At 40.6% G+C, this 23636-nt stretch overlaps 1 protein-coding gene across 1 annotated transcript in view; it reads left to right on the forward strand.

Moving 5' to 3' along the window:
• The window catches only part of LOC111219378 (neuron navigator 1-like), a 43167-nt gene that overhangs the window by 12239 nt on the left and 7292 nt on the right, over positions 1-23636 (forward strand). The window contains exons 4-17 of the mRNA XM_022742024.1: positions 11823-11973; positions 13059-13359; positions 14625-15384; positions 15944-16360; positions 17228-17269; positions 17366-17526; positions 18092-18265; positions 18721-18773; positions 19196-19219; positions 19758-19835; positions 21766-21849; positions 22258-22369; positions 22462-22583; positions 23328-23336. Coding sequence (XP_022597745.1) covers positions 11823-11973; positions 13059-13359; positions 14625-15384; positions 15944-16360; positions 17228-17269; positions 17366-17526; positions 18092-18265; positions 18721-18773; positions 19196-19219; positions 19758-19835; positions 21766-21849; positions 22258-22369; positions 22462-22583; positions 23328-23336 — 2488 coding nt within the window. The remainder of the gene's footprint in view (positions 1-11822; positions 11974-13058; positions 13360-14624; positions 15385-15943; positions 16361-17227; positions 17270-17365; positions 17527-18091; positions 18266-18720; positions 18774-19195; positions 19220-19757; positions 19836-21765; positions 21850-22257; positions 22370-22461; positions 22584-23327; positions 23337-23636) is intronic.

Below are 23636 nucleotides of genomic sequence, written 5' to 3' on the forward strand. Positions count from 1 at the left end.
ATATAGAGGAACTATTTACTTTTAGTCACAACTGAAATTGCCATACTTACGTCCAGTGTAATATTACAATTATTCATAATTTCCCATCTCCCTCAGTAGACTCTGTGTCTGCTTGAAATATTAGTTGCATTTAATAAAACAAGCTCATGCTCATTTCACTGAATATTTTTGAGACCACCGTACAGTGAGTGAGTGTTTCATGTCTCAGAGGAATGTTGAGACGGCTTCTTATTTAACCTTGACCACTTCTCACCACGTCCAAAGTCATAACTGTTTCCTGTGGTTACATTCTTCACACCATACTGGCAAAGTTTAACTATCACTCATATGATATCACCCCACTGCGAGCCATATTTAAAACACTGGTTTATGAGTAGAGCAGTAATCACATTATATTATTGGTGGTATGGCTGTGTTTTCCATGTCTGGCATATATATTATGACTCCTAATCAGCATTCAGTGTCATTTCAGCGGTGTTCAGTCAATTATGGCTGATGTTTTACAGGCACTCAAATATAGTATATGTAAGCAGTTTGGTTTAGGTTCACTTTTCATGTCTAATGCAGATGTTCACCGGGAGAATGACTTGTTTTTTCCATAATGTCATTTAGTTGATGGGACGAACCCAAGCCTAATGTTTGTAACAGAACACAAGAATTTCACAGGAAGCCTGAACATGATTATTGACAGATTTATGTATTGTCTTGGCAGATTAACAGTTTTGAAAACCTTAAATTGGAAGGTCTCAATGAAAAAAGGCAAATGTCTTTCAGCATTTGGTTTGTATCCAAACTCTTTGGCTGACTGAGGAGGGAAGCAGCGAAAGGCACTTGGCTACAATAATGAGCTATTGATGAGTACAATGCTTCATAGAAAGCTGAAGCCCTGCCTTACTTTCAGGCTAGCTCTTGTTGCACGAAATGTTTTCTTTTTTTCTTTCATGAATCTCTCTTAAAACACGAAACATAGAATACTAAGTTAGTTTTACACCGCACCTGAGCATCAGAATAATTCATCGTGTGTCAGCTTTTAATAAATCCACATTGGCAGTTAGGTTTGACTGATATTGTTTTTGAAGTTCACTTGTAATTTAAAGCACGAGATTTATAGAATTGCTCAGTTTACTTAATTCCCCTTCAGTCCCAGTCATGGTCTGTTGCTCTAGCCCAGCTTAGACCTACTGCTGCTGATACAGTTATACCTCGACTTAAACCTGGATTAAGTGATTGTTTTTTGTTTTTTTTACCCTTTGGGGCAGCACAACAAGCTGTTAGGTTTGGTTTCCACTAACTCTTTCACTAATATCTTGCTCATTTAACAGTTAAAAGCTCCACTATTTTTACCAACTAGTCACTAACTTAGAGCATAGAGTGGCTTCATCAGAGCTTTTTTTCCACTGACAACAGCTGCTTCACATTACACATAATGGTTTGATCCATCTTTAATAAAATAATATTGATTAGAGCAGCTTTAATTTTATGCCAAATGAAGAGGGTCGATATCACTGTCAAGCCTAATAATAATATAACACGTGAGCTGTAGAGAACAGGAATTTTAGACAAGAATGGACAGGGAAGTACATTTACCTAATTTGGCGTGTCATGCAAGATTTAAATATAGACTATACTATAGATATGATATAGAATATATTTTACCAGACACAGATCTGTTTTGGATAAATATCACAGAAGAATTAGATAGTTTTATTGTTCACATGTTACTTGTCTGGAAAATTTATTAGATCTCATAATGGCACCATATGCTGTTCATAGCCTCACACGTTACACAGAACAAAGCACAGTTTCATCATAGCCCATGCATACAGATTACACATTGTGGAAAAAGACATGGTGCAGGTTGAGACAAAATGACTGGATTATTATCCTACACTGTTGTCCTGTACTCCTGTGTATGCGAGCATGTGGACATCTGGGGATCTGGACTGCACTAGCTTGTGTTTCTGTGTAGCAGCATGCAGGCAGCAATGCAGAGCAGAGAAAGGAGACTGGTTCAGCAGCATCACACCTCTGATCATGCGGCAACATGGCTCGGGATGTGCTACCATGGCAACCGTCTTCCACTGACCCACTGATGGGCTGCCTTGTGTGTCAGTGTGATAGCTTCTGAACGGATGTACGTGTGGAGGATGTGCATCTCTTGCTGCTGGTTTGTTTGAGATGAAGAGAAGAAAGAAAAAAAAAAAAAAGAGAGAGAAACATAGACAGAGAAATGAGAGTCGGACAGAGGGACAAAGATGGGGTAGACAGACTGACAGTGAGAGAGGCTGGTGTGAAGACGTCATGCTAACCACTTAATTAGATTGTTTTGTAATTGATACTGTGGGGGGAATGTGTCTGCATACAAAGCTATTGTTTTTATTTCCATTTATATATTGATATTTCCAGGACTTACAGTAGCACTGGTTTCTGGTTTTATTTAATTCAAGCAGTCTGGTATGGAAAACTGTATGATTGACCCAAAAAGAAAAGGAATGTTTAATTCCTTTGATAGTGAAAACATACAGATGCATATTACAGAGGAAATTATATATCATTTTCCACTCACACATGCACCGAATGCATTTCATTGCTCTCTTTTCCTACATCACTGTATACTGTAGCTAAGCTGTTGGCTTAGTTTGCTCCTCTGGCAATGTCATTTCCATGGTAACCATAATAAAGCTTTGCCCATGTAGTGAGTGGATCTGTTAAAGGCTTGGCATGTACAGTATGAAAGTGAGTGTAATTTTCTAAATATTGGAATACTTTACAGCCTCACTCGTGGAAACTATGTGTATCGACAAACACATTCTGTAATGCACAAAGGGTTTGCTGCAGTCATCTGATCCTGGATCTGTGCCCCTGGCAGTCTGCATTCAATTTCCCTTTCCTGCCCATGTTAGACCTCTCTATAGTCACTGAGTGCTTCCCTGACTATTGAAGCCTCACACGTTTTCTGACCTACTTAAACCCATCTGCACAAAAATTGGGCTTTGGCCTCTCTGGTCTGGTCTTCCACAGGCGCTGCTGGGATTACAGTTTCGTGAGACCACCTCTTGGGGTCAGTCCTTTATGGGCTACGGCTCAGTAAGAAGGGATGTGGTTTTCCTGCCTCTGAATACTACACACACCCACAAGACGGAGACCCACAAATCATCCTCAAATATTTCTTTCAAGCTGAGTTAATTTGTCATTTGCATATGTTTCAAAGTGGTTGAAGAAGGAACAACAATATAAAGCTTTTCCAGCAGACCCAGTCATGAGTTACTGTTACACAGACACACAGTGCACATAGACCTCCAAAGTCAGCAGTTCAAACACATCTGGGGTCAATATGGAGCTCTCATTCCCCAACAAGGGTCAGTAAAGTACTGGATCTAGAGGGCCCTCACCACTGCTCACCCCCTCAACACCAAACCCGCCTCCACCTTCACCAGCATCCTCAGCCACGTGAATAATGGACCATTACAGCAGCACCCCAGGGTGTATGAATCATCCCTGTATCATGTCTGCGTGTGGTCGTCTGGGTGTGCAGTTTGGATTCCACCAGTATAATACTCAGCCCCAGGTGGAAAATATGATACATCACAGTTTTTTCACAATATTATGTTTAAAAATGTAAATCATATGGTACCTGTTAACACATATGTTAACTAGTAACAACATGTCACGATGTTTATCAGAGTTGGTACAGAAATATCAGATTATCTGCTTAAAGTATGGCTAAAGAGGTCTGTTTTTTCAGTTTAGTTCATAATATATTGCTTTATGTTAAATTTGGCTCTACGTCACCTCTGTGTTGATACTGAAGCTGCATTACTCAGATAGCAAGGAGTTTAAGTTCAATTTTTAAGTGCTGTATCAATCAAGTTGGTATGAATTTGTCTTAGTGGAGCTGAGATAAAAACAGAGCACAGGAAAGTGTCATGAAACAACACAACATATTAATTCAAGACCAGCACTATGTTCCAGACTATCAGGCTGTAAATGTGGCACCGCTTGAGACTGTTGGTTTCAGGATGAAGTGTGCATAAGCTGTATCGTGGGCTACATCTGTGGAGAGGGAAGGGGGGGGAGTTTCCTGTATGAGGTCGATGGAGACTGTACATTCATTTTTCCAGTCCAATAATCTGACGACAGGACCCTTTTCCGGGGCTTTGCGGAGATGGGGTGGCCGGCTACTGTCCCAGACACAGGCACTGATGCATCTCAGACCCATTTACTACCCTGATTTAACACTGCTCTGTGATGACGGCAGCCCAATCCAATTTGCCTAGCTATGGTCAAGGTCTGTACAGTAAAATTAGGCACCGGGAAGATCAGAGATGTGCTGATGCAAAGCTCCGCTGGATTTTTCATCTGTAGTCCTTTTGAATGAATGAAATTGAAACAGACATAAATCACTGAACACTGTTTTTCTTGTGATGCTGGCTTTCAGAAATGATTTCCCGCACTGTGCCACTGAATCAAATGAAGACTGACTGTTCTTACTGAGCATCCAAGGGTTGAAAATCCAGTGAAGTCCTATTTTTTTCCCCTAAATGCCAAGTGGTGCCTCCCTTAATACAGTTGCATGCACACTGAACTGTAGCCATAGGAGGCCCAGCTTTAACACAGTGTGCCTCCTGCTGGAAATCTAATGTCATGACACCACATAGAAACAGCAACGTAGTTCAGATCCAGATTCACTGTATAATTTTAATTTCCTTTAAGATTTATAGAGGTTTTATATTTGAATACAGTTTTACCTGCTGAGAATACTTGTTTTATGACTTATCATGAAGCCATCTAAAAACTATTGTGGCTGGAAGATGCATTACTTAGCCCAAAGTATGCAGACCCTTATCCATATACTTTTGCATACTTCTGATATTTGGCTGTTTTAGTCTAGCCCCCTCAGATCCAATCAAGGGGAATTTTTATGCCACAGTACATTTTAGAAAATACTGCGCCCACACGTTGGTGGCAGCAATTTGGGGAAGGCTCTTTTCTTTTTCAACACGACAATGCCCCCCATACATGCACAAAGCCATATCCCAGTTTGGTGTTGAAGACTTGACTGGCATGAATTGCAGAAATGACATTTGAAAGAGCCAGAGCTTATTGTCCAACATCAGAGTCTGACCTCACTAATGATCTTGTGGCTGAATGGGAGCAAATCCCTGCAGCCGGGTTCCAAAATCCACTGGAAAGCTTTTCTGAAAGGAGTGGAGGTTTTTATGAAGCTGCATATAAATATCCGTCATTCTGAAGGAGATTTTCAACAATCAAACATGGGCCTCATGGTTTGTGTGTCCACATTAATTTGGCTTGATGGTATATTTGATAGTTTTTAAAAATTTTCATCCTAGCTTTTTGCTCAGTGTAGAAAAATGACTCCCGTCATGGCCACTTGTTGGTGTTTCAGCTGTAATGTAATTTACTACCAAGTAGCTGCCAATTTGCACTAAATATTTATAATATATTAACAAAGATCTTTGGAGAACTTGAGATTTCTTGTCTCTGTCCTTTATTCCCTTCAGTATATTTTTAAATAAATCTTTGGACTTGCTTATTGTAGGACAATTTACTGCAGCAGAGGGAGACAGCAGCATCGATGTATCAAAGGCCACAACAGTAAAGGTCAAATCATGAAAATGGTTTCCTGTCTGGTAACCTCAGTAAAAACAAGTGAAGGTCCTCGTGGTGCAATAACTTCTCACAGATGGGCTGAATCTCTGTTTTTACAGTTTGTAAATACCCAAGCCCGGTGGTGGCAACATCACTGAATGACCTAAGCAGACGTTTAAAGGATGTTTCTGACACAAACCATTTGGTTATCAGTGTAGGACAGCTGTTACTATACAGCGCAAACATGACTTCAAGCCCTTTTCGATGACAGTGTGTTTAGCAGCTCTGTGGCCTGGCTGAGATAAACAGGAGACATGAGCAACACAGTTCCTTTTTTTTTTTTTTTTTTTTTTTACTGTAAACAATTTATTTCAGTCGCCATTCTAGAAGACATGAGCATCCAAGTTTATGTTGTGCTATTAGAAAATGAAGCTTTAAAGTAACCAACAGGTATTTAAACAGAATGTTTTATGTGGTTTGTGAGCAAAACAGGCAGAGAGGTGAAGCTCCTTTTCAGATGCTGATCAGAGTGAGGATTTTAAAAAATAGAGGCAGACACAACAAGCTGCTATCAACTAGCATCTCACTCTGTGAAAGAGATTGTCTGCGTGTCTGGTACACACACTGACAGCAAAACAGTTGTTTAATTTTTACAAAAAGTAAAACCGCAGTCACCAAAAATTCCAGTTAAGCTGACTCTGTATTTATATTACAAAATGTGGCTGGATGTGGAAAAACAGAGAGCCTCAAAACTGTAATACATCATAGGGGTCAATAAGTTCTTTTTGTTTGAAATATTAGCTGTCGAAAACACTACAGTGTGTTTGGTTTTTTTTTAGCATCTTTACTTTTTCTGCTTTGCAATGGATCTCCTCTAACATGAAAGGTGGATAGGTTCATGCTGTTTTATGTACAGTCCCTTGTTACTACATTTTGAATCAAAGTAATTCCAGCTAGACTCAAAGTGAACTGATTTTAACTGAAGAAGCGGACTGGGTGTGGGACCTCTGTGGCTTTACCTCCTGGAGTGGTTAGTTTACAGAACGGGGGATCTGGTGAGATCATCACCGTGAGACTGTTCCACGGCTAATGAGAAGGGGAGGGAGGTTTTCCAAGGCTGTTCATGCCTCACTGGAGGTGCTCGTGTCATCTGTGGGTTTGTGGTTGCACTCGCAGTGATTCAGCCTTTACCTTAAACTGAGTTTTTCCAGCTTGGCCGCAGAAGGTAATGAATGAAGATGGAACACAATTTATTTTTAGGGACATCAATCATGTCATCATCTCCTAAATGTAAAGGGAAGTCTGATGATAGAAAGGTCTATTTATATGGGCTAAAAATTCTTTGTCCTGTTGTATGTAAGTTTAAAACCGTGACAATGACAAAAAAGTGCTCATTCTTAACGCTCACTTGAGAAATGGCTAAAAACTAATTTAATTGCTTAACAGCATTTGTTCAGTTTAAGGTGGACCTAACAATGTTTACACTAGATTCAGTGAATATTGAGTCTGATACAAGACTTTGAAACAAATTCCTAGCAAGATGGCCCTAATACCCTTTAATATCTGCCAAGTTCTTATGGCTAAACTGGAAACTACTCAGCAGACATGGAGCAACATTGGCTTCCCATTGGAATATTGCATTGTAAATTAGGCTAATTAATTTATAAGCAGTTGTCATTCATCATTTTTACACAATTATGGAACTTAATATTTTTCTTAAATTGCTTCATCTAGTGTGGAAAAGTCATAGGAGCCCATCTCACTAAATCCAGCCTCACGCCGATCCTCCACCGTACCAGGTCAAGTGACAGCTACTGCTAAGTAGCTGCCACTATACAGTGTATACTGTAGTATAAAATACACTACACTGGCCTACTATATGTAATACATATTTAAAACATAGTGCTCCTTCTCTTACATGTAGCTTAAAGGAGTACTCCAACAATTTAGTATTCATCTTCCATAAAGTTGGGAGATTCACAAGAGACATTATGAAGAGAACATCGGAGTCAAATTGGAAGCAGCAGAAGCCTATGTATTGACTTGGGTTCCAAAAATGTTGGATCCTACAATTCTCAATATCCAACTCAAAATAGCATCTTTCATTAGACCCTCCCTACCTCTTGAATGCATGCGTGTTTACCTATGGTCTTTACACCACACCTTCAGTTTGTAATGCAGGCTTTCAGATAAATTTTGTACACCAAGGCAAGTTAACCCTTATGACAACATCAGAGACATTTTTTTGTTAAAACTGGAAAGCTTCCCCCAGATCCACAAAACACATTATAGCCTACCCATTTTTACACAGGCTGAGTAGTACTTCTCTTGAGAAGTAAAAAAATGGTAGAGTGCCCCTTTAATTGGCCATCTTGCCTTCCGTTTTATTGAAATCCAACTCACTAGGTAACTAGGGGGGGAAACTGTGTTAGCCTCATTTTTTTTTTCCTCGTGTATTAGCAGAATCCCCTACTCTTCTATTAAAAAAATATTTCGTCTGTTGTAAGATAAAAACTAAAACCTAAAACCACCTTCTTGGTTTTCCTAACATAACCCGTTAATTATCTTTAAAAGAAACTCATGGTTACCTCTGTGGTCCCTATGCTAATACATAAGGGGCTAATGCTTGTGTAGAAAGTTCTTTAGCTAACATTGATAAGTAAACAGTTCGATAAAAGAAAATATTACTTAATACTTTTTTTTTTTACTCAGTATTTATAACTTATTTTTGTACTTTTTTGTAGGCTAATTATCTATGCAAAGTCAACTGAAACAAAAATCTGTTTCATTAACCGCTGCCGAGTAATGAGATTACTTTGAGGTTACCATGGATACCTTCGGTTCGACAGCCGTTGGCCCCATCTCACAGAGGAATATGGGGGTCTCTCTCCGGTCTCGTCATCCCTCTTCTTTTTTTTTCTCTCTCTTTTTTTGGGAGAGGGGGGGGTGTTGCCTGTCCAGTGACCGACTGCTTCTTTCTGCTCGCTGAATGGGAGAAAAAGGGGTCTTTGCTTGCGGAAGATATGAATTTAAATCTCAGCACACAGAGAATTAAAGGAAGTTGTGCTTACCGAAAACTGTAAAACGGTCACAGATGAGCGGTCGTGTTCTAATCGGGAAGGTGCCTTCTCTGCAGTCGGCGCCAAGAGCTAAAAGGACTTTACTTTTTACGCCAAGGTAATAATGACATTTCACCACTGCTTTCTCTTAAACACACCGGACAACGTTTTCGACATCTTTATAGCTGTGTTGAATTCTGTTGATACGCTACAGCGGCTTTCTTTATTTGCCCTCTAACTATAATTTATCCAACGATAATGGCTGTTCCTTTTATGGGGACTGTGGACTAATAGATTTATTCGCAGGCTTTAAATCATTGTTAAGATGACTTGGCTTTTGACTAACGTTACAGTATGGTAACATTAGCCGATAAACTACTCGTGTAGAAGATTAATTAAGGCTGTTTTGACTACATTTTCGGTGCTTAGATATTGACATTATACTGTAGTACTACCATGATACAGTTGTCCAGTAAATACATATGTTTAGTAGATATATGTTTTTTGAGCTACAGCAATTTTACACGTGTGAATTATGTTGACATGAGGTTGAATATAGTCATGAAGAAATGTGCTGGAGATTTATATGTTGACATTGATTTGGCTCTATAAATTATAACATCTGTGGTAACACTTTTTATTCTTGGAGGACACTGCAGTGCTGCTACCACAGCTATCTGTATAATAGAGGGTGTCTTCACCGCTCACTCAGCCATAGGCATGCAGTTCCAGGAGCCTTGTCTTTTCTGTCCTTGATGCAGAAAATATTGACAGTGCCAGATCTGAACTGCAAGATGCATTCGTCTTGTGGGCACAGTGCATTATTTCATGTGATTTTATAAAGGATAAAGCCAACTCTTTTTTTTTTTTTTTTTTAAAAAGAGCATGTGTGAGAAACTTAAACTTCTCCTCTTTCTATGTAAAATGTTATGTGTGCTTGCTTTTCTTGCTTTGCCTGTCTTTGCAGTGGCTTCCACCAATGTTGCAGATCTTGCCATAGTGGCAGCCAGCATTTGTGTTTGTCCACATGTGTGTGTGTGTGTGTGTGTGTGTGTGTTTGATTTTAGTGATGCTGTTAGATCCCAGTCCAAGTCTGGACAGTGATTGCAATGTCCCCAACCTGCTCCACCCCACCAATCATCCTTGATTCTTCTTAAATCAAAACATTTTCACTGCAACCCAACTCAAATAATAGCATGGACACACAAATCAGAGAGATGTTGGAGCTGTGCCACAGAAAACAAAAAGTTAATTGCCACCCTATGGTTGAAGTATGCACTTTGCTGGTGTACAACTCCCACCCTCTCCCTGTCTGGATTTCATCCCTGAGAGCAGACAGTTTGGCTTGTAATATTAACAGCCCACAGGCCCTCCTGCCTCTTCTTAGGCTGACATCCCTTTGGGGTTATTCATGGCCCCTCTGTTGCTCCTGACAGAGGTGGTATTGTTCAAACACACCACGAACATCTGCGCTCAATGTAAATCAAAATTATTCTCATTATTGATGGTATGTGAAAAGGTAAAAAAAAACAAAAAAACATTTAAAATTCTCAAATCAAACATTTATCTCAGGTTTTTCCTTTCTCGTGTCAAACTTTGCCTCTGAGGTCACGTCTCTGTGGCCACAAATCCTCACTAAAATGTTGAATTTTATGTGTCAGAATGCTCAAAACCAGTACAAAGTGTCAGGGAAAGCTTCATCTCTGTTTTACAACTGCAACTACAACTCAACTTCAGCCATGTGATTAAATCCAATTCTGAATGTGTATGGGCCATTTTTGTCTCCCTGTATTTTTCTATGCAATTCCATGTTCCCTGCCTCTGCTAATTGCAGACTGCAGACCCACAAAGAGCATTTTCAGCTCAGTGGGGAAAGCAAAAGAAAGGGAAAAGAACTGATTCAGCTCAGGCAGTGACTCAGCTTTTAAAAGGTCTTATTAATTTACCTTTTCCACTGTGCCACATTTTCGTGCGCCAACACAAATTTGATTACCACCTGTGGTTGCCAGAAGAAATGACGGGGAACGTAATTGTACAAAATCCGAGCTGGACTTGCATTTAGCTCTCTGGAGATATAATTTTTAAGTTCAACAAGGCATTATTGCTCTTCGAAAGCACATAAAAATATTTCACTCTTCAATTTTAAACTCCCCTTGGACTCTGAACTGTTTTATCCTTCGGTGATGTTTTGGTTGACTGAGAGGCTACACTTCTGTTGAACTCCACACAGTGATCTGCATTTTAAATGTATTCAAATATGAATGCATCCAGAGATCTGATGTCCAGTGAGTAGTTTCCATCCCTGCCTTCCTTGCGTAAGGGGCCACTCTGGCAGCATCTGTTTCAGGGCGATGCAGGACGTCATTGTCGGGCGGAGGGAAGGGTCAGGAAGGGTTTAGGAGCCTGTCACTCTGATTTCACTGCTTCTTTAGAGTTTAGAGCATATGAGACTGCATTCTAAACCCTGAGCAGTCACTTGACATACTTTTTTATTCAGCATGATTTATCAGCATATTCTGTAAAGTTCCTCTTGAAGCTACAGTTAAAGATTGCAGTATGTTGGCCTTTGTTTAAAAGCTGCTAGCTTTGCCATCATAGGGATTTATTAAATTGCAATTAAGCTTATATCTTTATATCTTAAAATTAAAATTGAGGAAGAATGTTCCAAACAAACGTTGATTATATGAAAAGTCAAGAACATTTTGATGACGTCTTGCTCTTATAATGCAGCACGTTATAGGTTGAAACAGGATATTAGACAAATGGTCATAAGTTCAAAAATACTTTTTTTTTTTTTTTCAATCTTGAGCTTTGGAACTGTTATGATGCAGGCAATTGACTAATACTTGAAAAACTCATACTTTATTTCACTAAAACAGAAATATCCACTTCTTAGGGTTTGTTCACCATATGGCCTGGAGCTCTGATGTATTAGTTGAATCGAATCAAAGCAGCTGTAGCCATGTTGGAATTACCTGCTTGTTTGAGCATGTGGCCACCTCCAGAGAGAACTTACTGCAGACAGATGGGTATATCACTGTTGCAACCAGCTTTTTCTTCCTTCCTAGATTTCTGCAGCTTTACCTACTGTACATTCATATTGTTTTCATTTATTTGCACGTTTGCTAAATCGTCATCCATGTATCGTTTCAGTTGGGATGAGAGCAGCTCCATTAGCAGTGGGCTCAGCGACGGTGACGGCGATGGCTCGGATAACCTCAGCTCAGAGGAGTTCAACGTCAGCTCCTCTCTGAACTCCCTCCCGAGCACACCCCTGGGATCCAGACGCAACTCTTCGGTAATGGTGAGCTGACAGTCTGTGATACAGCGTGTGATAATGTTTTGCTTTCCTTTGGTCTTGTTTTGTTTGTAAAAGCAGTGCTAAAGATCACAGATGAGGCCTTCACTTGAAGCACTTTCAGTGCTTCATCCTATGATTTACATTGTATTGTGTCTAAAATGTGAGCCCTTCTGCTTTGAGAAGGGCCACAAAAAGACACCACAGACCTCGCCTCTGTCATTAAACTGAGACTAAAGAGAAGAGTGCAAACCCTCCACTGCAAATACACTGAAAATCGACTTTTCATTGAAGCAGGAGACATCTTGTGTCCAATAGTAAAAGAAAAACATGTTCATATATTATGGATTTTTCAATTAGGGAGATGAAGTAGATGTAATTATAGAATTTTTTACTAGGTGATTGAACTTTCTTTGTGGAAAAACTATATCAGACACAATTTGTTATTCCAAGCAGAGTATGTATTAACACGTCTGGAGGGGATCGTTAAATTTGATCAAACTTGTTTTGTGTTCACTTTTGGAGATGTGGTGGTGGTGGGTCCTACTGTTCTCCCAGGTTAACGTTTTTTACTTAATCATAGAGATAGTGCTTACTTGCAGAATGCTCACCAGGAAGAAATGAACATTAGAGGTACTCAATGAGCCATCTGTCGCTCTGTATCACATTCATAGCCTGCCAAGAAGCAGCATGTCCAGTTTTGTCCTCAGTCCTACCTCCTCAATGCACCACATGATTTTTCTATTATAGTGGAGCTGTCTTTTTTATCCACTGCACAGTGAAACATTCAAAAATATAAGCTCAAGTTTAACTCTATTGTTTTCTTTTTCATTCTTTTAACATATTGATTTACCTCTGAAAGTGTTAAACCCATTAACAGTTTTATTTTCCCATTTTATGTTTTCCTTTCTTGCTCTTCCTCTGTGGTTTTCTTTAATCAGCTCAGGGTATATCATTCTATCTCTCACTCCTTCCCACTGGAATGCAGCTTAGATGAAACAAAGATTACAGAGAACAGTCAATTCCACAGATAACACAGACCATGTCTGATGGTTCCCCACACTGCGCCCCTTCCCTTCCTCTCTCTGCAGCTCCGCACTGATGCAGAGAAGCGCTCCCTGGTGGAAAGCGGACTGTCTTGGTATAGCGAGGATGGCAAAGCCAGCCACAAGCTCGACAGCAGCAGCTATGACACAGGGAGTCTCAAGACAGAGGCCCCAAGCAAGTGGAGAAAGAAGCCTCCGAGCCTCAGTGAAGATCCAGCGGGTAAAGGTGAACTAAGGAAGCCACAAAGTTTGGGTCAACCAGGGAGTTTCAAGAAGGGCCGTAATCCTCCTGTCGGTGTGACCTCTCCCATCACCCATACCTCCCAGAGCGTGCTCAAAGTTGCAGGTGGGATCTGATAGCAAATATTCCCTTTCCGTCTATATGTCTTTCCCTTTGTTTGTCTTTTTCTCTGCTATTCCTCTCCTATAGGAATTTGGTGGATCACTGCCATTGTCAACTAAGAAATCTATGTCATCCATTATCTCTTTGTATACTGAATCCAAATGTAAAAACAGAGTCTGTTTATAGAGCAGCCAAGGCGGATATCTGCTTGGTGTCAAGATGAATACAGACACGTACCCCTCAGCGTAAGCCAGGTTTTGATTTGTAGCACAGCACAGTATACTTATGAAAAAATGCACCATGAAATCCATTTCATTGAAAAAAAAAAAAAATCTCAGTTTAAAGCCCAAAGCCATGTTTCTTCTATTATCTCAGGAAAAAGCCTGTTACTGTACATGTCTGCAGAGACGCTGTGTCTGCCATCTGCAGCAACCAAATTTATTTCTATGTCCTTTAAGCCCCAACAAAACATGCCATGATTAAATAATAGGTTAAAATTGAGTTCCAATACCAACATTTCTTGGACTTTCATTTTCAACTTCATTTCAGCTTTAAAAATAATTGATTAAAATTACTTCTGATTATATGTAGGTTGGCTGCAGTTTAAAGGGAAAAGCATTCACCTAACTGATGCAGAATAACTTAAGAGTCAGATGTGTTGTATTTGCTTTTATGAATGTACTATAATTATAATTTTACTTTTAGCCTTGAAAAGAAATCATAATTTACCCTTTTACCCTTATCTTTTAATGTATCCTTCAATCTTCACATAGTTGCATCACTTTAATGATCCATTCAGATAAGAGTTTGATTTTATCACTTGGATATTTCTTATGGTATAGTAAATTTAATTTTGCATAAAGCCCTTTAAAGTCAGTCTGTTGGTGAGTCACACTTGATGTCATGAGCACATAAAAACTCTAAGCAAATACAGATGTTTCTTGCTTATATTTTTAGCTCAGCTGTAAAGGCTGGAATGATATGTATGTTTTCCTTTATGTGATGCTGTCTAGTTAGAGAGAAATGATGGGGTTGGTGTCAGTTTTGTGAGCCCAGATTTACTGGGTTTACTGGTTCACCAACTCATCCAACTCATCCATCCATTCAATGTTTTTTTTGAGTAGCTTACTCAACAGGGTGATAGTAACTACTGGCCAAACCAAGCAGCCCAAACATTGCTGCTCCTCATCATTACTTTCAATTGTGAATAGAATTGCCTTAATGTTATTATATAACTATACAGTATTGTTCTTTCCTTGTTTATGCAGCACCTAAAAGCGAGAGGCCATTGGACAAATCCAAGATTTCCATTAAAACTGCTGGTCTACAACGGTCTCGTTCTGACGCCGGCAGGGATCATCATGGAGAACACCGCAAGCCCCCATCAGGTTTAGTTAAACCCACTGCTGGAGCCTCCTTTGGGTACAAGAAACCACCAACAGCCACTGGTACCGCCACCGTTATGACAGCAGGGGGCGCCACCATCTCCAGTGGCTCTGCTACTGTGGGGAAAACCCCCAAGTCATCTGGCATCCCAGTGAAGCCTGTGGGAGGAGGAACACCCTCGGGTCGAAAGAACAGTTTTGATGCCAGCAGTGAGCAGAGCTTCCTGGGGCCAAATGCCCGAAACAGCATTCAGTACCGCAGCCTGCCTCGACCCGCCAAATCAAGCACGCTCAGTGTGATTGGTCGCCCTGCAACTCGGCCTGTCAGCGGTACCATTGACCCCGGTCTGTTGAGTTTGAAACCTGTGCCCATGGCCTCCGCAGGCCCCAGGGTTAAAGAGCCTAGTAGCTGCGGCAGTAAAATGGCTTCTCGAACCAGCACAGGCCCAGTTAATCAGACAGACAGGGAGAAGGAGAAGGAGAGAGCCAAGGCCAAGGCTGTGGGTGCTGACATAGACTGTGGCTCTTTGAAAGGAGACGAGACTCAATCTGAGTCAACAGGAGAGTCTGTTGTGAAACTTCACGGCCTGAGACGGACCAGCAGCAGCAAATACCCTGAACTGTCATCACCCACCACACCAAGGTCTCTCATTTAAACAGCACTTTTGAGAGGTGTTTCACCTAAATCACAAAAAGCACATTTTCTCACTGAGGTCTCCTGGTATCTTGCCACGTGGGTAGTTTTATTGTATATTCCCAGAATTTCTTCTGCCATGCCAGGGCAAGGGATTGGAATGCAATTTTAGTTGTGGTGCCCACAGGATTGAAAAATTACATCTAAAAAATTCAACAGCAATATCTTTTCCCTGAAACAGTGTCCCAGTTACTCTAAATAATCCAGAGCGCTCACTGTCAGTAGTTTCTCCTGGAACAATTTTCTACCAAAGAAATGGCAACACTGTTTAAATTGATGTTGCTGTTGAATTTTAGAGGCAGACATCTTAGAGACATCTTAGGGACAGCTGTTTCAAACCTTGTCAAATACAACCACAGCTCTCTGTCTGGGTATACAGCAGCAGAAGAAAGTTAGAAAATGTGTTTTTTTTTTTTAAAGTTTGGGTGAAAGACTCTTTGTTTGATTACTTTGTTTTGCACATCATTTCTCTGTTTTTGACCTCTTATTTCCTCTGCCTGATTCCTAGGATGCTGAACACTAAGTCTCTGGGTCGTCCACCCAGCCTGGCTCACCTGGACAAGGTCAACTCGAACAGCCTTGACTCCTGTGTGACCATCCAGGACCTCCCGCCCAAAGTCCCCCCATACTCCAAGCTTCAGGACTTGGCCGGTTCTCACACAGCTACACGCCTCACCCCCAGCCCAGCGCCCGTCCTCCACATCGATTCCCCCAGCTCCTACACCAGTGAAAGCTTGAGCCTGAGCAGCTCACCACTGCTCTATCCCAAACTGTCCGGCATGCACCGCAGCATGGAGTCCCTGCCCCTCCAGATGAGCATACCCTCCAGTGCGAGGTTTGTCACAACTGAGACGCATGACAAAGAGGAGAGGGGTACGGGAACCTGGGGGGCCGGTAGCAGAACATCCCTCAACCTTGCAGATAGGCAAGTCTCAGAAGTACTTAACGTCCATTGTGTCAAACGTGTTTTCATTTTCCTTGTCATTAGTGTATGATGTTGTTTGCCTCTGAAAAGAAAAATTATTGTGAGGAAATTACAGTTTTGGCGGATGCTTGTCATATGAGGTGAGATCACAAATAAGCACATCATTTCTTAATTACAAAGCAAATAATTAGGCCACTTTCATTGTGGTAGTTTCATCTGATTTGTTATAATCAACTCTTTATCTCCCCAATCCTTCACTGGACAGAAAAGAGAAACTAAATTAAAAGAAAGAAAGAAAAAAGAAAAGCACACACGTTGGATTCTTCATCCACATAACAATGAATCAAAAGTTTAAATAGAAAGAAAAAAATAGTTATTTCAAAACTGCTCTTCTATCGTCTCATGAACCAACCAATATTGGTTGAAGCAGCTGCATTTATCTTAGCAGCGGACAGTGTGTGAAATATTATGTCCAGTTGAGTCAGTATTTCAACACTGGGCTATAAGTTTTCTTGGCAGCTGCCTGTCCTGCAAATGGAAAGCCTGAGCTGTCATTTAGAAGATGAAGGGTTGGATCCACTGGAAAATTTCTGTTTGTAAAAGTGGAGATGGACCGAAATATTTCCTGCCAAAGGAATGTACTTTTAGGCAAACCCACGCCATGTGTATGAATGTGGCCAGTTTGCCATATGGGCTGCATGTACAAAAAGCACTGCAAGATAAATCCATTAGATGTCTTACCAGTTATGCAGGTCTTATGTCAAAACCTAAAATGCGTAAAACTTTGAGAAACATACTATTTTTATTAAAATGATCAACAATGACAGTTTGTTTCTGTTAATAATGTTTTTATTCTCTTCTTTACAGCTTGCAAACAGACAGAAATACCTTGCCGAAGAAAGGCTTAGAGTATGTCAAAACAATTATCCCCCAAGCATCTATTTAAAATCTCACTCTGTCATGTATCGTCTTTGTTCAAAGTTAAAATGACCTCTCTTCTCTCAGACGCTATGGCTCAAGCCTGTCAGAGAGTGAAGGAAGCAAACCGGGAAGACGCCACTCCCACACCATAGTCAGCATGACAGAGAGCGACAGCCCCCCTCAGCTGCCTTCTCCCACCCGCCTGCTTCACCCCTCCTCTGGCAAGGCTCCTCTCACCAACGTGGGTGAGTCTGCCTGTTCAGTTTGGCTGCCAAGTTCTAAAAACACTCTCTGTTTGAACTCTGAATTAATGAGACTTGAGTTGCTTGATAAGCCGTCCATCTTATCGTAGATTATTATTGAGGACAGGGATACTGAGTTGACACTGAGAGGAAAGTCCAGCTAAGTTTTTACAGTTAAGAAATATTGACACAACTTGTCAATAAGAGATTCTGTCATATCTAAGTGGTCGAGTGGTGGCCAAATAGTAGAGTATTAGACAGATTTAACCATATGAATATGATTATCCTATATCTGCGCTCATATGGACTTGAGTTCAAGTCTGAAATATGCAGGAGATGGAGGCAATAGGGGGTCAAGTCAGACTATATTTATCTCTTTGACTGTTGTGGAACCACAGTGTTGCCTTTCACTGAGTCATCAGAATAAGGGTGCTATACCTAGGTGTAGGCCTACGCTGTGTGTGTATGTGTGTGTGTGTGCGCGTGTGTGTGTTTTTCTGCAGCTCTGCATCCTACAGTTTTATCTGTGCCACTCAATAGATTACCGAACGTCTCTCTTTTGTGATAGTTGCCCCAATTTCCAGTGGCACTCCGAGGATATCACGCTCTAACAGCATAGGTCCCCCTAGTGACTCAGCCTGCGATCTCTATGGATCCTCCCCCCTGGGCAGCAGTATGTCCCTGGCTGATCGGCCAAAAAGCATGATGCGGTCTGGGTCTTTCCGTGAACCCGGGGACGATGGTGAGCCTACTCAATTGGCCTCCCTGCAGGGGAGTCGCCCAATTGAAACAAAGCTGTGTGCTCATACTGTTAAACAAAATGTCAGAATGAATGGAGTATTTGTGCATCCATTTTAGATTAATAGGGAGTTACTCAAAGATTTAAAAAGCACTATCTGTGATCCAAATGTAAACAAAACAAGAAACCACCCACCAATAACTTAAACCTGCTTTCACTGTCAGAGAATGGGTAGGCTATATAAACTATAAAATATAATTACATGGCTGAGTCAGAGATATCCTGTTGTCTTGGAGGTTGTCAGTCATGAAAACTATTTAAAGTTTGCACCACTTCAGTCATTTATTTGTGACAGAAGATCAGAGAATAGCAGGAACTGCAGGCAAAGCTAAATTACTTATAAACATATCATTTTTCACTCTTTCAAGATACTGATGTCCACCTTGCCTTTCTTGCAGTGCATGGCTCTGTACTGTCTTTGGCGTCCAACGCTTCATCCAACTATTCCTCGGTAAGTGGATACAACCATTTTATATTAAGTAAATACTTAATGTTACTTTTGATGGAGTTTAGTGCTTTGTGTCTTCAATTTAAATACGCTGTCGTCTTCAAAAAGTGATCATGTAGACTTTCACTGCATAGAATAATATTAAATTTCTCCATTACAGCCAATGCAGGCAAATTGCCTTAATAATAATGATTGATGTATATTTTTTATTAAATGAAATTAACTTCTCCAGTTTCTCTCAATGATCTGGTAATGCACTGAATAGGTTTTTGGTAGCTATTTCAGACTTTTTTTTTTATTTCACAGTTGTCATCAAACTTCAGTAATGTCCCTTTTACTGTGGATACGTAATTTTGGTGACTAAAGTTAATCCTCTGCCCCATCCCTCTGTATTGTTTATTTGCTTTTTACCATGCCTTCAATAGAATGAGGAGAGGATACAAGGAGAGGTAAGGCCAACGAGCCGTAACTCTTCAGCTCACACTGTGCTTTCAGTCTGCGTCATCTGTCAGTCATTTCCTGTCAAAACGGGTCCATTCATCAGATGGTGTTATCAGCGCTCAATAAGTCTGCGATCTCAGGAGCTCATAACTCAGTTCATTCTGTTTTATCTCTAATATTCTTTGTCCTTTAGCACCACCTGCTAACATTTAATGAAAACATTTTCAGACCTCATAAAATTCTCAGTGCATGAAAAGAGTGGAGAAAATCCACTGTCATCCCACGGTTATAACATTTCCTATTGGTTTGGAATGTATTCACCTTGTTTGTGAATAATATCAGTTTCTGTTGTGGAGCAGTACCTTTCATATTTTGTTGTGTGCATATTTGTTTTTTGTTATTTTTTTCATCTATCAAACACAACGACATATTCAACTGTTGCAATATCATTTTAAAAAACTGTATTCATGTATCGATCACTTCTGTATGTATCTGTATATTATGATGCCTCATACTGCTCAGACTTACGTTGCAATTTGTTCGCAGCAAATCCGCAAGTTGAGGCGTGAACTGGAAAACTCCCAGGAAAAGGTTGCCAACTTGACTATGCAACTTTCTGCTAATGTATGTATGATTTTTTTTGTTTTTTTTTCTTTTCATAAACTAATTTGTTAATGACTTGGATGCATGACAGATCTTTTATCAGAATGTTCAATCAATCCAAAATGTAAATTATATCCTTTTAAGTGAGTGTTTAACGGGTGTATCTTGTATCTGCCCTGCATTTTTGTGAGAGTGAGATATGGGGGAAAATTGCAAAATGAAGATCACATGAGTTGACTTTAGATACTGATGCTATTAGCTACTGATACCTCTTGCTTATGCCCAATATACAGTGAGTAAGGGCAACCCATAACAAAACATTCAGGATTCACCACCTTACCCAACACTCGGGTGTCACAGCAAACATGACATGTCTCCAGTTCGCTTGCTGCTACTCACATCCATCCACTTTTACTAAAATCTTTCAGCCTTGTTATCTTGGTGATGATAATGACATTATTTAACCTTAAACCTTAATACTCACTTTTAACTCTTTACCTAACAAATTTCCCACCTCTGCTTTTTCTAACTTTCTCACTGTGCGGCACATTTTACTCACTTGCCTTGCTAAACCATCAACTAACCTGGATGTTTTGCACATATGAAGTGACTGTATGACTGTATGTTTTTATGAGACGTTTTTTTATCACACCCCTAATGCTCCTGTCCCTTTCTCTTACACTCGTGGCTGTATTGACCGCTGGACTCGCTGCTGCCACCTGCTTGCCTCCCGCTGACCCGCACCTCTGGATGCTGGGTGTAGCAGCTAGGCCAGGTTTGTTGGACTGTTGCTTCCAGAGCGCTCTCTGTCGCTTCCTCATGATTCTGAGTGGACGTCAAGCTGACGACTTGCTGTCTCACATCTCTGTTGGGCTTTTTGTGTGGCACAGTCGACCCTCAACACCTACCTTGTAGCATGTGACTAGGGCTACAGCTAATGATTATTTTTATCCAAAAATCTATCGACTGTTTTGTAATTTATTTATTCACCTTGTAAAATGTCAGAACGCAGTCAAAATACTTTCTAATCATTTCTCAGATCCCAATGTGACGTCTTCAAATTTTTTGTTTTGTTCGATCAGCAATCAGTAACAATGACTATTCCTGATCATTTCCTTAAATTTGAAGGGTTAGTTTTGGAAGTAAGTTAATAGAGACAAGAGAGAAATGCAGTCTTGATACAAGCAAACTGTAAGATAAGGACTTACCGGTGATGTAACACGCTTTAAAGGAGCCAAAATGCAGGTCTGCTGCTCTTAGGAAAAACTGAACAGGTGACTGAATTTTAATTAAGTATTTATGACTGTTACAACCCCCACAAAGGGTCGTTTTTTGTGTGACCCCAAAGAAATACCAAAGCAAAGTATCAACGTAAAGGATTGAAGAACAGAATGACAGGCTGTCTGGATTTCTCAAAAAGAAGGGAAGACAGTCAGGCCAACCACGCAACAGGCATGTATGTTGGACCCGAGTGCTTTCTCTATACTACCAAACCAAAGGAAAACGCTGAAGAGAAATAAAGCCACAAAAACAGGGCTAAACATAATTCCTTGACGAATACAATATGATGCGCCGGCGATGGATTTTAGAAGACACTGTAACACTCCGTCATCAGCAGGATTGGTGTAAGCCTAAAGGTCAAACATGCAACATGAGGTTGACGAGGTTTGTCGCCCAGTGCCACGCCGCTGCCCTCCTTCATCACCATTACCCTAACGTCCTCTTTCATCTCTGACATCATCCACAGCTGTCCGCCACTCCATCCCCTCCCTCTTTTCCCAGCAGACGGAGAAAGCCATTTGCTTGATGTGCTGTGAGCGTGTGAGACTGCAGACCAATTTGATTCAGCTGGTGACTCATACCTGTCTGCTGTCCCCTCCCCCCCCCCTCCCCCCACTGTCTGTCTTTCTCTCTCTCTGCCTCCTTCTACCACTGTGTCCGTCTCTTAAAGGCTAATCTGGTAGCAGCATTTGAGCAGAGCCTGGCACTGATGACTGCACGCCTGCAGACCCTGTCCGTCTCCTCGGACCAAAAGGTATCTTGGTGATATATGATGCTAATAAATGTTGTACCACCTGTGACAGTTTCCTCGTAGGTATGTGAGGAAAAATGAGGAAAAAAAGTTCATCACATCTGAAGACATACTTGAATGAATACTTGATGATGATGACAAACTATTAGTCTGATCATTATTCAGCTCCTTTACTGCATATTAGATCCTGTCAGTGAAAGAAGTTACCAGGTGACATAGCTGCTCTGGAAATGAGATGTGGGTCAAAGGTTTGCATGATGGGATTTCCATGTTGTCATCAGCCACTCAACGCAACCTGTCATCCTCATTGAAAGCAGATAGACATTCCACAATCCTCGGATCAGAAGAATCTTGGTTCAGTTACCAGTCTGCAAGCTAACATGAATACCTGTTAATGTTTCACCTCTTCAGGACTCTGAGCTCACTGAGCTGAAGGAGACCATCGAGGTTCTGAAATCCAAAAACACAGAGGCCCAAGAAATCATTCAGGGGGCTCTCAGTAATCCAGACATCACACCCAAAGGTACATGATATGCTAAGGATGAAGAGTATGACTGTTGAACAAAACAAACAGATGGAAAGTTTCAATTTGCTCTCTTCTCTCCTGGTTGTCAGAGCTGCTGATCAACCGGCAGAACTCCTCAGAAAGCATCTCCAGCCTCACCAGCACTACCAGCCACTCAAGCATGGGTAGTCTTAAAGAGCAAGAGGCCAAGAAGAAGAAGAAAAAGAGCTGGGTGAGGACTCACAGGCAGACATACACTGATTAGTGGTGGTCAGCAATACTGTTAGGCGTATCAGATTTTTATCAGACATTTTGCAAATTTGTTTGAAGTTATTTTGGAGCACCAGAGGATTGAGGTTTACCACATCAGGAGTCAGCAAACCGATCCACAAAAAATCCACACATATGCTAGCCCAAATAAATTGAAAGAACAATTTGCAGTGGTTCATGAATCAGATTTTTCCTCCAGATCAGCAGAGAAAGTGATGAAAGTTACAAAACCACTTTTGTATAACTCTGCTTGTTAGGTTGGATATGTTTTAGATGTTTTATCAACAGCAAATGAACCAAACTGAAATCAAATCTAGTGACTGTCTTGATTAGCACTAGATTATTATAAGATTCAAAGTTTGTATGTGTCACATGGTCGCACAATACATACAGTGAAATGCATGGTGACATATTAGGCTGGGATTTAATAACTGATGAAGAAAAAGAAATATAAAGGATAAAAATAAGAAATGGAAAATCATAAATTAATATAAGTTAAGTATTAAAAGGATTCCTTTCTATTGGCCTAGCATGTGGGTGGCATTGAGCTATCATCAGTTTTTGTTGCAAGTTGTATTCAGTCAACTGCTGTCCTAGTTTGTGCCCCTGCATGTGTACATGCATGATTCTCCTCCTATCTCGTTCCACATCTGTTATTAAGTATGACTCTGGTCTCTCCCTCATGCTGCCCTGCTTTTTATTTTAGGTCTTTGAGGTGAGTGACGTTGCTACAGTAAATAAACCCCCTCCCCTTCTCCAGCCTGCATGCACTTTATGAGTCATACTTGTGAAACGCTTGGAAACTTTCTGTCATCCGTGTCTTTTTAAACTTGATTCACCGAATTACTTAGTACCATGTACTGATCATATTAAAATGTAAAATGAAATTATGGAATCATGGTTTTATGTATTGATATAATCTGCAAGCCATTTAACTGTAGACATCAAATGGCTCAATGAAGAAACTCTACACTGAGACAGTTTCTCATTTTATTCACGCATTTCATGTATGTAT

The sequence above is a fragment of the Seriola dumerili genome, unplaced genomic scaffold, assembly GCF_002260705.1.
Source record: "Seriola dumerili isolate Sdu_G_001 unplaced genomic scaffold, Sdu_1.0 BDQW01000066.1, whole genome shotgun sequence".
NCBI lineage: Eukaryota > Metazoa > Chordata > Actinopteri > Carangiformes > Carangidae > Seriola > Seriola dumerili.